This window comes from Mizuhopecten yessoensis, unplaced genomic scaffold, assembly GCF_002113885.1.
Source record: "Mizuhopecten yessoensis strain PY_sf001 unplaced genomic scaffold, ASM211388v2 scaffold7467, whole genome shotgun sequence".
Taxonomy (NCBI): domain Eukaryota; kingdom Metazoa; phylum Mollusca; class Bivalvia; order Pectinida; family Pectinidae; genus Mizuhopecten; species Mizuhopecten yessoensis.
This window is the reverse complement of record NW_018407062.1, coordinates 57,611-70,683: the sequence shown is the minus strand read 5'-3', so window position 1 is coordinate 70,683 and position 13,073 is coordinate 57,611. Positions and strand designations below refer to the sequence as shown.

The 13,073-nt window shown below is 35.7% G+C and overlaps 1 protein-coding gene across 1 annotated transcript in view; it reads right to left on the bottom strand.

Annotated features, from left to right (window-relative positions):
* Nucleotides 1–655: 655 nt before the first annotated feature.
* LOC110453579 (neurogenic locus notch homolog protein 1-like) overlaps nucleotides 656–13,073 on the bottom strand; it is a 58,865-nt gene continuing 46,447 nt past the window's right edge. Inside the window, exons 14-18 of the mRNA XM_021502558.1 lie at nucleotides 12,407–12,606; nucleotides 11,481–11,713; nucleotides 9,215–9,415; nucleotides 8,711–8,964; nucleotides 656–1,030 (exon numbers count right to left, since the gene is read on the bottom strand). Of these exons, the coding sequence (XP_021358233.1) occupies nucleotides 852–1,030; nucleotides 8,711–8,964; nucleotides 9,215–9,415; nucleotides 11,481–11,713; nucleotides 12,407–12,606 (1,067 nt within the window). The 3' untranslated portion in view covers nucleotides 656–851. The remainder of the gene's footprint in view (nucleotides 1,031–8,710; nucleotides 8,965–9,214; nucleotides 9,416–11,480; nucleotides 11,714–12,406; nucleotides 12,607–13,073) is intronic.

The window sequence follows — 13,073 nt, the reverse complement described above, 5'->3', positions numbered from 1 at the left end:
TATAGTTAAGGATTAACTTGAACATATTTTTCATGTTATGGAGCTATAACACAAAAAACGGAGTGTACTCTTAATAAACCGCGAAGCGGTTTATGATGAGAGAACACTCTGGTTTTTTTGTGTTATAGCTCCATATCATGAAAAATATATTCAAGTTAATCCTTATAATTTAATCTACTATACACAATCCCTGTGGGAATCCACTTGTATTGATGGACTCTTTCTCTTAGAAATTATTGTGCTGCTGTATCAGCCAATCAAAAGCGACGTTACAAATGGTGACGTCATTTTTTATGTTATGGGCTGATAACATAATTTTTTAAGCCAATGAAAATGCTTGTTACAAGCAAGTTTAAATTATAACTATATAACAGGCGTATATTATTATATAACAGGCGCATATTACTGTATAACAGGCGTATATTACTGTATAACAGGCGTATATTACTATATAACAGGCGTATATAGCTATATAACAGACGTATATTACTATATAACAGAACAGGCGTATATTATTGTATAACAGAACAGGCGTATACAACTATATAACAGGCGTGTATTACTATATAACAGCACTTAAAGTACCCATGCACTAGTCTACTGAAGAATCAGAAGAAAAAACCCATAAAAAACAACCCAATAAATCATAGACATTATTAATTTTAATATTCTTTTTGTGAGAACAAGTTTTATTTATACAAATTATTTTGAGATTTTGCAATTTAACGTTTGCAACAGATCAAACAAAATATTATTAAAATCGTTGTTAAATTATATGTTTTACTTTCATAAATAAAAGACAAATCAGTGTATGTGTTGTCTGGTCTGTGTCGGACAATACGACCATGTATTCACTGTCCTGGGTCCAGCTGCAGGCGACCTCGTGTGACCCGTATCACAACACTACATGACAAAACCACCACACCTATCAATAATGCTGCTACAAATATAATGCTATTGAAACTGGTGTCCTGCGCATGACCGGAAGCTTCTTCCACGTCCGGTTTGCCAACCATACTTCTTCTAAGGCCTGTAAACAGAAGCGCCTGCTCAAGTGTGCGGAAAGGTTATAATAAAATTATTTAACCTGATGTATATTGTTTTTGAGCTATCAGAAGGTGCTGGATTATCTTAAGGTTTTGCTCAAGTCAAAATTGTTGCCTATAATGAGCTACAGAGAAACCATGTTTTTAATATAACATGTCCCTCTTTGACAAATCAGTCAGTATTTTTAAAAAGATATTGAAACAATGTCCCAGTTCAGTATTTTGAGTCTACCAATGAAGAGTTAATTTACTACCACAATCCCATTTTAGCTGAATAATAGTATCAACACATTGTTATTTCTTGTGAGAAATGCAATGTGTTTATTTGACTTCAAAATACAATAAGTTTTCCATAAATCATTACCTTGGTACAATTTCTATGTGCTCCGGATATTAGTTTTTCTACTTTCATTTATTTAAGTACAGTATTTGCTATATTTCCCATAGTCTTACCATTGACATGGAGGCCGCCATGCTGGTTTCACTATTACAGAAGTTCGCGAATAGAAAAAGCGTTTCTGTGAAAATCAAACACCGATATCCCACCAAATATGTCACTTTTGGGTAAAATGTGCCAATAGTAAGACATGCATGGGGTACTAAATAGATATCACGATCATAACTACTTACAATCATCATCAATTATATTTCGATGTTCATTCCCTGTCGCCCTCAAACTCTAAACGGAAGTCACACAATTATTCCGCACCAAATTTCTTTTTTATTGGAATTTGATATGCAAGTATCAAGTATATGCAGTCATTCCATTTAGGATAAAATATATATTACTAAATAGTGTTTTCTTAATTTCGACCCGTAAATATTTATTTGTTCCTTCTTAGAAACGGAACTCTTTAGTGTGAGAGTAAAGGTGTTGTATACTATTGTTTGGTGTATGTAAAGTGTTGTGATTGAAGATCGCAAGTTGATGCTAAGAAATAAAGGAGGTATTTAGACTGTCAAGAAACACGTTTGACGTGAGCTGTCAAAAACATCGGTGAAATAAATCACCGAAACGGACCGAAACTGATCGAATCGGACCGAAACTGACCGCACCGGACCGAAACTGAACCGAAACGGACCGAATCGGGACCGAAACGAAAGGTATACGATTATTCCAAGCGAATAATGTATTTGAATACAGAAAACACTTTTGAATAATGTGTGTGACCGTGTGTGAACAGAACTAGAACCAAAACTGTTTTCGGTCCGTTTCGGTGTTTCGTCGCCATCGAAACACCTCCGGTAAACATTTTCCATATGATCTATTTTGTATGTGTTATCTCAGCGGAAGGTGAAGCCCCTATACAATTAGTGTCTGAGCAGCGTACACTTGGTTTGGCAAGTGTTTTGTTAGCAGAGTGTCAAGGATGCCGTCAAACATGTACTTTTGAAACAAGTCCAAAGCTTCCTCATTCAAGGAGATTTGATATTAATGTAAGGGCAGTTTGGGGGAGTATTGTAACAGGTGATGGACCTGCTCATATGAATGAGCTTTTGGCAACACTCGACTTGCCAGGTATGTCACAAACATCATTTTCATCAATGGAGGAGGAGATAGGTGAGTGGTGGAAGAATGCTTTGCAAACCGAGTTGCTAGTTGCGGGCGCAGAAGAAAGACAGATTGCCATTAACAAGGATAACTACCATGGGGACGTTCCCAGTATTACAGTGATTGCTGATGGTGGATTGTCCAAACGGACCCATAAACATAGCTATAATGGGCTTGGTGGTGTTGCTATTATTATTTGACAGGAGACTAAAAAACTACTACATATTGGTGTTCGCAATAAATACTGCTATATTTGCAATAGTGCACAACAGAAACAGCAACCAGCAAAACTCCAAAAATGCTTTAAAAACTTGAAAGACAGTAGCCAGTCTATGGAGGCTGACATAATTGTTGAAGAGTTTTGCCAATTTGAATCAAAACATGGTGTCCGCTATATGAAGCTGATCGGGGATGGTGATTCGTCTGTCTTCGCTAGCATAAGGGAGTAAGTCCCAATTTGAGGGAAAGATGTTGAAAAACTTGAGTGCTCAAACCATGCATGTAAATGTGTACGCTCTAAATTAGAGAAACTTGTGGCAGAAAATCCGGCCTACAAGGGCAAACACCATCTCACCAAGGTTACAAGACTGAGAATTGAAAGTTCAATACGGTGTGCTATTCTCATGAGNACATTTGGACTTCAAAAAGAATCACAAGGAAGCAAAATATACATTTTACATGTACTATGATGTGAGTCTTGTTTCCTTCCACCTCCATATTTGCTGGGCTAACAGAAATGTAAATACCGGTGCAATACTCATTTGTTAGCTTTGATTTGTTTTATTTCACCTTATTTACCTCCTCCATCAAGAGCCAGGGTCAAAGTCAGAGATCCACATTGTCTTTGACCTTTGGCCCCAAAAGACCTTGACCATTAACCCAGTGACCCTGATCTTTGGTCAGTTGACTTATTCTTTGATTCCGACCAATTTTGCTTCTTAATATCATAACAAAATGTTCATCAGTGAAAAATACAAAACTTGACCTTGACCCTTTGGACACCGTAGCCTGGACCTAAGGTCAGTTGAATCTGTGTTAAGTTCTGAACAACATTGCTTCATAATGTCATAACAAAATTTTCATTAGGGAAAAAGTAAAAAAAATAACCTTCACCTTTAACCCAGTGACCTTGACCTTTGGTCAATTGACTCCTTGTTTAATTCTGAGCAACATTGCTTCAAAGTGTCATAGCGAGATGTTCACCAGTGAAATGATACAAATTTTAACCTTGACCTTTGACCCAATGACCTTGACCTTTGGTAAGTTACTCCTTGTTTAATTCTGATCAACTTTGCTTCATCATGTCATAACAAAATGTTAATCAGTGAAAAGAAGAAAATTTGACCTTGACCTTTGAATCAAATTACCTTGACCTTTGACCTCGACTTTTTACCTCAGTGTGACTCTTTGTTTAATTACGAACAACTTTGCTTCATAATGTCATAGCGAAATGTTCACCAGTGAAAAGCTACAAAATTTGACCTTGACCCCTAACCCGATGACCTTGACCTTTAGTCAGTTGACTCATTGTTTATTTCTTATCAACTTTGCTTCATAATATCATAACAAAATGTTCATCAGTGAAAAGATGTAAAATTTGACCTTGACCTGTGAACCTTATGACCTTTACCTTTGACCTTGACTTTTTACCTCAATGTGTATTTTTATGAACTGAACATCTTGACCAAGTTTCATGTACATCGGTCAATTAATACTAAAGTTATCAGCCAGGAACAAAATTTGTGGACGGACAGACAGACAGACAGAGAGAGTGATTTCTATAGGGCACCCGTATCTCCGATACGGGGCCCTAATGAGGCTACTTCGACTGGAAATAGACAGTTAGCAGTAAAAAAAATCTGAAACGTGACATCATTCAATCAGTCTATCATGTTTTTGGTAAACATGACAACTGCTCGGACTTCTGCAAGGCCAAACCTAAAGCAGATACTGCATCGACATCATCAACTGAAGTAGGTTATTCACAGTTAACTGTGGAAACGGTCGAAGATGTTACAAATGACCAGGTCATAATATGGTCAGAAGGATCCTCTGTAACGGCACAGGACGAGTCCCGCTTAGGAACGTCTACAGTTTACAGTAAGGTGGAGAAGTTCATCCTCCAAAATGTGTCAAACATCCTGTCCACCATTGCAGACAAAGGCAGCAGACTTATTGGATGCATGACAACCAACCTAGCGGAAAGTTGGATGCATATCCGTTCCAAATTTGATGGTGGCAAAGTTTATAATTTATGTAATAGAGGATCGTGGCATGGAAGGTGTTATGGGGGTGCACTACGTATGAATCTAGGGCCACAATGGTCCCCAAAAGTGTGGAAAATATCAACTGCAACTGAACCTGGCAACAAATTCACCAGTTTGTATGAAAAAAGGGAAAGACTGCACTTCAACACAACCGTTCACAAATCAAAGCCAGAAACAAAGGCAAAAAGATGGAAGAGAAAGATCAGTAGCACAGTCCAACACAAAGAAAGCCCGACTATCATATGGACCTGAAGTTTTAGATGTGTCCGGTGATGTGATAACTTCAAACTTGGATGATCTTCAGAACAATTTCATTGAAGCAAACATCAACTTAACCTGTGGTAAGATAAAGGAAATTGAGAAGGCAACACTCAACCAGTCTCAGTCTGGCTTGTGGCATGATGAAAGAAGAAAGAGATTAACAGCATCCAATGTTGGCCCTATCGTTCGTCGAAATCCTGCTTTACCTGTCTTAAGTATAGTCCGAAAACATCCCTACAGTAAATTTCAAGGAAATCGTTATACAAAAAATGGATTACTTCAGGAACACAACACTTTAGAAGAATATAAATTTTAAAAAAAGCAGAGGAAAACATGAATGTTGAAATCGAACCTGTTGGGCTGGTTATTGACAAGAAATACAAATTCTGGGGAGGAAGTCCAGATGGTAAAGTTTGTGTCAGTAATGGAGTTGTTGGATTGGTGGAAGTAAAGAATGTCCTTTACATCAAAGCATTGACATTTTATCAAGCTGCAGAAAGTCAAAAGCAATTCTGTTTAGAAATTCAAGATGGCAAACTATCCCTACGAGAAAAACATGACTATTTCTCTCAATACCATGGGTTGTTGAATGTGTGCGACTATCCCTGGATAGATTTGGTTGTCCGAACATGTGATCCTTATCAACTACACATCCAGAAAATTCATCGGAACAAGGAATTTTGGGAACGCAACATGCTCCCTAAACTTACAGATTTTTATAATAAGGTTCTGCTTCCTGGATTAACCCTTCCAAGAGAGTGAAAAAGTCCAGGAATAAGAGAACCAGGTAATTGGGTTAGTTTATACATTAAATTGGTATATAACAGGATAACATGTTGAATGTTAACAGTCATTTGTAAAACTGTGTACTGGTTAAATCCATTACATGACTAGGGTCCGTACAGACCTTGAAAAGTGCTTAGTTTTGAGAGGGGTGCTTAGAAAGAAATACTTAGAAATGATCCTGTGCTTAGTTTTTTTTCATGGAGTGCTTGACAAATACTTGTGATTATTGTTTTCCTGCACATGTATGTCTCCATTTTACTTACAAAATTTAAACAAAGTAATTAAAAATAAAAATGGGGAAATGTGTATTCGGTGATCACCTGTTAATATTAGTTATTACAGTTGTTTAATTTCTAAAATGATGAAGTGGTTTTAAAGCGCATCCCTCCTTTTTCTACTAATTTTTTCTGTACGAACCCTGCTTTAATATGATTAATATGAATAAATATTCTTTCAAATGTTGAAACTGTACACTTACATTTTTTTAATTTTGATTCTGACACTTACATCATTGTTATTTCAGTATGTTGATTTAACAAGCAAGAAGCCAACAATTGCAAGTAGATGTAAAACACCAACAGACAATGAATTTGACTCTACAGGAAGACAGAATGCAGAAACAGACCATCTCTAAGGTATATTGTATCAGTAAAATATTATATTGACACCCTAAAAATTGTTAACATTATTTATAAAAAACTTTAAAATTCACAATAGAAACATATGCATCCTAACTGCTGTATTCAGGTACAATTTACATAAAGCACGTATACATTTACAGTGTTAAACTGCTACCAGACAATATATAAGCAATATGAATAACACCTGGGTTACAGGTTAATAGTCTAAGAATGAAATTGGTTGCATAATCTATGACAAAACATAAGGAGACTGCATTGACTGGAATACAAATAGTCTTTATTTAGAAAACAGAAAAGGGAGATACATAATAGTTCCTAGTTTCTCATAATGTATGGATTTGACTTTAGTTTAGTGCTATATAAAAGTATGAAAATTCAAATTTTTACAGGAAAGGGAGGACAAAGACTCAGAAGACATCTTCAGGTAGAGGCAGCCAATATAGTGACAACTCCATCACTAAGGTACATGCAATTAAAGCGTACTATTTTATCTGTTTAATTATGTCCCTTCATGACATTCCCTAATCATATAATGTTTGTGGTGAAATAATAAGAATAAGTATGATGTTTCCTATATTTGTATTTTATCTGTTTAATTATGTCCCTTCATGACATTCCCGCATCATATGTTTGTGGTGAAATAATAAGAATAAGTATGATGTTTCCTATATTTGTATTTTATCTGTTTAATTATGTCCCCTCATGACATTCCCGCATCATATGTTTGTGGTGAAATAATAAGAATAAGTATGATGTTTCCTATATTTGTATTTTATCTGTTTAATTATGTCCCTTCATGACATTCCCGCATCATATGTTTGTGGTGAAATAATAAGAATAAGTATGATGTTTCCTATATTTGTATTTTATCTGTTTAATTATGTCCCCTCATGACATTCCCGCATCATATGTTTGTGGTGAAATAATAAGAATAAGTATGATGTTTCCTATATTTGCATTTTATCTGTTTAATTATGTCCCTTCATGACATTCCCGCATCATATGTTTGTGGTGAAATAATAAGAATAAGTATGATGTTTCCTATATTTGTGGTTTATCTATTTAATTATGTCCCTTCATGACATTCCCTAATCATATTATGTTTGTGGTGAAATAAATATGAATAAGTATGATGTTTTTCCTAAATTTGTATTTTTTACTTCATAGGTCTACTTCACGAGTCTCAAAAGTGAAATTTGTTTGAAGAAGTGTAAAACACCAGTGGATTATTGATGCAGTAGCAGATCAACGTGAATGGTATAAGGGTACAGTGTTGAGTGTTATTGCTGGTGTTGACGGCGAGGACAATGCAGTTTATGAAGTTATATATCAAGGAGAGCAGGAACCGGTCGAAGTTGACCATTTGCTTGAGGACTTCAGATCTTCATCCTTGATATTTATTGACGTTTAAAAGTGAGTAGACATTTATTCAATAAGAAAACTAAATCTTCAATTATGTTCATATAGGTTGAAGTCAAGGTGAAGATAATTGAAGTGTTTGTGTCTAGATAGACAAATGGTTAAACTTCTATATGGCTAATGTAATAGTATCCAAGATAGATTTCAAGATTTCAATCATATTGTTTTGTTAATTTAGTGAAAATGGTGAAAAATTCATGTTACCAATATCTGTAGGTTACGTGTTTCAAAATTAGCCCCTCATATAAGAGTCTTATACAACGTCAATGTGAAATATGTGAAGCAATATATTTTGCGATCAAAGACTTAATGGAATATAACCTTGACCTTTGAACTTAACACATTTAATATATGGGAGGATCATGTATTCTGTGCACACAACATTCCTGTAAAGTTTGCTAACTGTTATATTTATAGGATTAAGGTTTGAAAATTTTATCACTCTCAGGTGTAAAATAATACACTACAGGGCCTCCATACATTTCCACAAAAGTAGTCCCGAAATCTTATCTGCCATTTCCTTTTTTTCATGGGATTTCTTGCCAAATCAGCTGTTTATAAGGTGAATATGTCAAGACTCATCAAAATTATTTGTAATAAGGCCGGTTATTTAGCTTCCTTATTCAATAATGAACATTTTGATGTATTGGTTTACATACCAATGACAATTTTAGAGCTAAAAAGTTATGCTGACTTTTGCCTTAAATTGACCTAAGCGGAACCTTAATTTCTACTTACCAATAGGTCGGTGCACGACGCCAGATGTCGTCGCCTTGTATAGGTACGTCCCGGATGCTGTTAAGACTGAACGTCGTGATCTGTGACGACACTGTTGGTCACACATGGATGAGAAGTCGGTCGTGTTACAGAACGTGGCAGTGCAGTATAGATACAAGTTGCCCTGATCAGTCGCATACACGAAATCTCGGAATACGAGTCTGGTCTCGTGAGACGACATGTATAGTACACGTGTGTTAACGTCAATAGCACACCTGCAAAGAAAAGTTACGTTTGCTGTTAGACTATTTAATGGCACTTTACAGGACTTATTGACTGAAATTATTGAAATATATCGTTTTCTTTCATCCGAGTTTTAGACATAACAGAGCCTTTATTTTCATCAGTGACATCATCATCAGCAGTAGCATCATCATTTCCCGACAGTTATCTTACACTCTTCCTCCATAGAGAGTAATCGACCACCCGTACACCACAAGAAATGGGAATATTTATGCAACTCACGCATTCCTAATGAGGTAGAACTTGAGATGGTCCCCCGCCCCCGGGGAGGGGAGGGTGTAACAGGACTCGACCCTCATCTTAACATCTGTTTCTGTTACGGATGTGGTGAGTTTGACGTAAATGTCTTTCCCAATGTCAGCCGAGAGCGGGTTATCGGCCATGATCGAGTTATCGCTCATATGCTGTAGGTAGTTTGAGTCCCTGTAGATATAGAAGCCACATGATGGTGTTTTATACGATATAAGTATTATGAGATACTCAAATCACAGATTTATAGTGAATAGTTTATAGAAAATATCCATAGAATATTGGAAATAAGATTCGTGTATTAGAGGATACACATATTTAAGGATATATATATTATCAGGAACTTGAATAATATAAAATGTATATATTATATAGATCACTATTGAATATTATTTGATATATACATAATATATATGTATTTAATGCAGAATAAATAATTTAATGAAAATTGTATTACTGATTGGTACATATAACATATCAAAGGAGACATTTATTGTAAGTGTATTATAGAAAACAAATGTATATTATAATCATACATTGTATGAAACACATATTATATTATACGCATATTAAACAAATGTTATATTATCACATTTAAGACACATATCATTTTTGCACGATTCAAACACATTATATTCTCATATGTTAAACATATTATATTATACACATATTAAACACATATCGTATCATACAAATGTTCAACACATATTATATTATATACATACTAAACATAATATACCTGTATCAAAGATCAGACATGTAAAAACATATATGTTAAAGGATATAACATAGATATAAGATATATTTTGTATGACAAAACAGTCACAATAAGAAACATGATGTATATGTGTTGACTTCAAATATTTTTTTTTTGTTATTCAGAGTGATATTATAATCTTTACTTCTAAAAAACAACAACAAGACGTTGTCATTGGTGTGTGGTAGGTAATGCAAAGTCGTGAAGTTAGCTAAATCAACACAAATATTTGTTGTCCAATACCATATCATCGTAAACTGAAAGCACACATCTCGTTTAAGTGTTGATTTAGAAAGTCACCAATATGACTTACGAGTTAATATGTAAAATCACACATCTGACTTACGGGAGTGAGTATTCCTTTTGTACTGGTGTAAAACATATGGGATACCACTCGAGCTTACCTGCAAAATGTCATACCTGTAAAACCTATAGGACAACACTCGAGCTTACCTGTAAAATGTCATACCTGTAAAACATATGGAATATCACTCGAGCTTACCTGCAAAATGTCATACCTGTAAATCATATAGGATACCACTCGAGCTTACCTGTAAAATGTCATACCTGTAAAACATATGGAATACCACTCGAGCTTACCTGCAAAATGTCATACCTGTAAAACATATAGGACAACACTCGAACTTACCTGTGAAATGTCATACCTCTAAAACATGTGGAATACCACCCGAACTTACCTGTAAAATGTCATACCTGTAAAACATATGGAACACCACTCGCGCTTACCTGTAAAATGTCATACCTGTAAAACCTATAGGACAACACTCGAGCTTACCTGTGAAACGTCATACCTGTAAAACATATGGGATACCACTCGAGCTTACCTGTAAAATGTCATACCTGTAAAACATATGGAATACCACCCGAGCTTACCTGTAAAATGTCATACCTGTAAAACCTATAGGACAACACTCGAGCTTACCTGTGAAATGTCATACCTCTAAAACATATGGAATACCACTTGAGCTTACCTGTAAAATGTCATACCTGTAAAACCTATAGGACAACACTCGAGCTTTCCTGTGAAATGTCATACCTCTAAAACATCTGGAATACCACTCGAGCTTACCTGTAAAATGTCATACCTGTAAAACATATGGGACACCACTCGCGCTTACCTGCTAAATGTCATACCTGTAAAACATATGGAATACCACCCGAGCTTACCTGTAAAATGTCATACCTGTAAAACATCTGGAATACCACTCGAGCTTACCTGTAAAATGTCATACCTGTAAAACATATGGGACACCACTCGAGCTTACCTGTGAAATGTCATACCTCCAAAACATCTAGAATACCACCCGAGATTACCTGTAAAATGTCATACATGTAAAACATATGGAATACCACCCGAGCTTACCTGTAAAATGTCATACCTGTAAAACATATAGGACAACACTCGAGCTTACCTGTGAAATGTCATACCTCTAAAACATATGGAATACCACCCGAGCTTACCTGTAAAATGTCATTGAGATGCTGTAATGTCCATAACCTGAAGTTTGTGGGTTATTATTGCGCGTATGTACCCGGTTTTGTGTCTCTATGAAATGTTGCGATATTGTCTCGTGCTTGGCCATATTGCATTCCAGGTCTATGCGGAACCGGTAATCTCTTATGATGAACTTGTAGTTGGCGTCCCTGATTGCATAAACTAGGATGTTGGCATATACGTCACTTCCGGTAGTTATCTGATAATAAGGAAATCATTTTTTGTTTTTTTTTCAATTAATTATTGAAAAACAGTTCAATATTTGATAGAAAATATCGAAATGACAAAGGTATACAGTGATCGATAAAAACGGAGTGGCAAAGAAATGGACATAGTTACTCGCATTAACTCTACTTCACCTCAACACGCCGTCTTTTTTCGATTGTGGTTGCATTTGATTTCATCAATGCAGCGTGATATCACTAAAAAAAGCGAGACGGTTAGTGTACTTGTACATTGAAATTGATCAAATTTCTCTGGAACACCGTTTGAACGATAATAACGCTGGAGGTAAACGGTACTTTATCCTACAGTGCGTGTAGTTAGTTAATATACGTATTCTTTACTGTGTTAGACGGTTCGGAACAGCAACTCTACGGTTATGGAGGCGGTTGGTATACTTATTCTGTGGTAAATTAGGCGGTTTATATACCTTCTCTATGGTGCATGAGGCGGTTCGTATATTTAGTCTGTAGATAATGAGACAGTGGTATTATTATGTTGTTGTGAATGAGACTACGTGAGATAACTTGTGTACGTAACTGGTGGTTAGCCAGACGTCGGTGGTATTTGACTTTATTTGAGGATAAAGACTGGTGATGATCATACACTGTATATTTTCCTCAATACTTTTGAGTTTAAAGTTTATATATACCAATAATGACAGACTTACGCTGTGATGAGTACGGCAGTCATTATACTGTTGGTATATAACCAGATAGTCCCCTGATCGGTAACCCTGGCAACCCGCCTCACCAAGGTATATGTCGGTAGGATCAAAGTCGATGTGGCGCTTGTAAAGCTCGGGAAGATATATCCGAACTTTCCATGCGTTAGCAGAACATTCAAGGCTGATGACACTCATATAGGATTCTGATAAAGGTGAAAATAATAAAGTTTACATCATTCAAACAACTGAAATTTTTACTTGAGTTCAAATCAATTTTTCTCTTTATAATGTTGAAAATTGTGTTTCATATTGGACGATTGTTTCCTGTTCTTATGCAAATGACGTGAAAGGTGTTTATGAAAAGTTATTTTCAAATACAACATGTATATATATAATTAAGGTAAACAGACGGGTCTACATGGAAGAGTTATAAACCAGGTGTTGTTCTGATCTAGAAGGGGGTCTGCATGGAAGAGTTATAAACCAGGTGTTGTTCTGATCTAGAAGTACGAAACAGCTGCATGATGTAGTGTTATTTAATTTTGCTAAGTGTAACTATTACCAAAGTTAGAATTCTAATGACATGTGTGTGTGTGTGTGTGTGTGTGTGTGTGTGTGTGTGTTTGTGTTTGTGTGTATTTGTGTGTTTGTGAGTGTGTGTGTGTGGGGG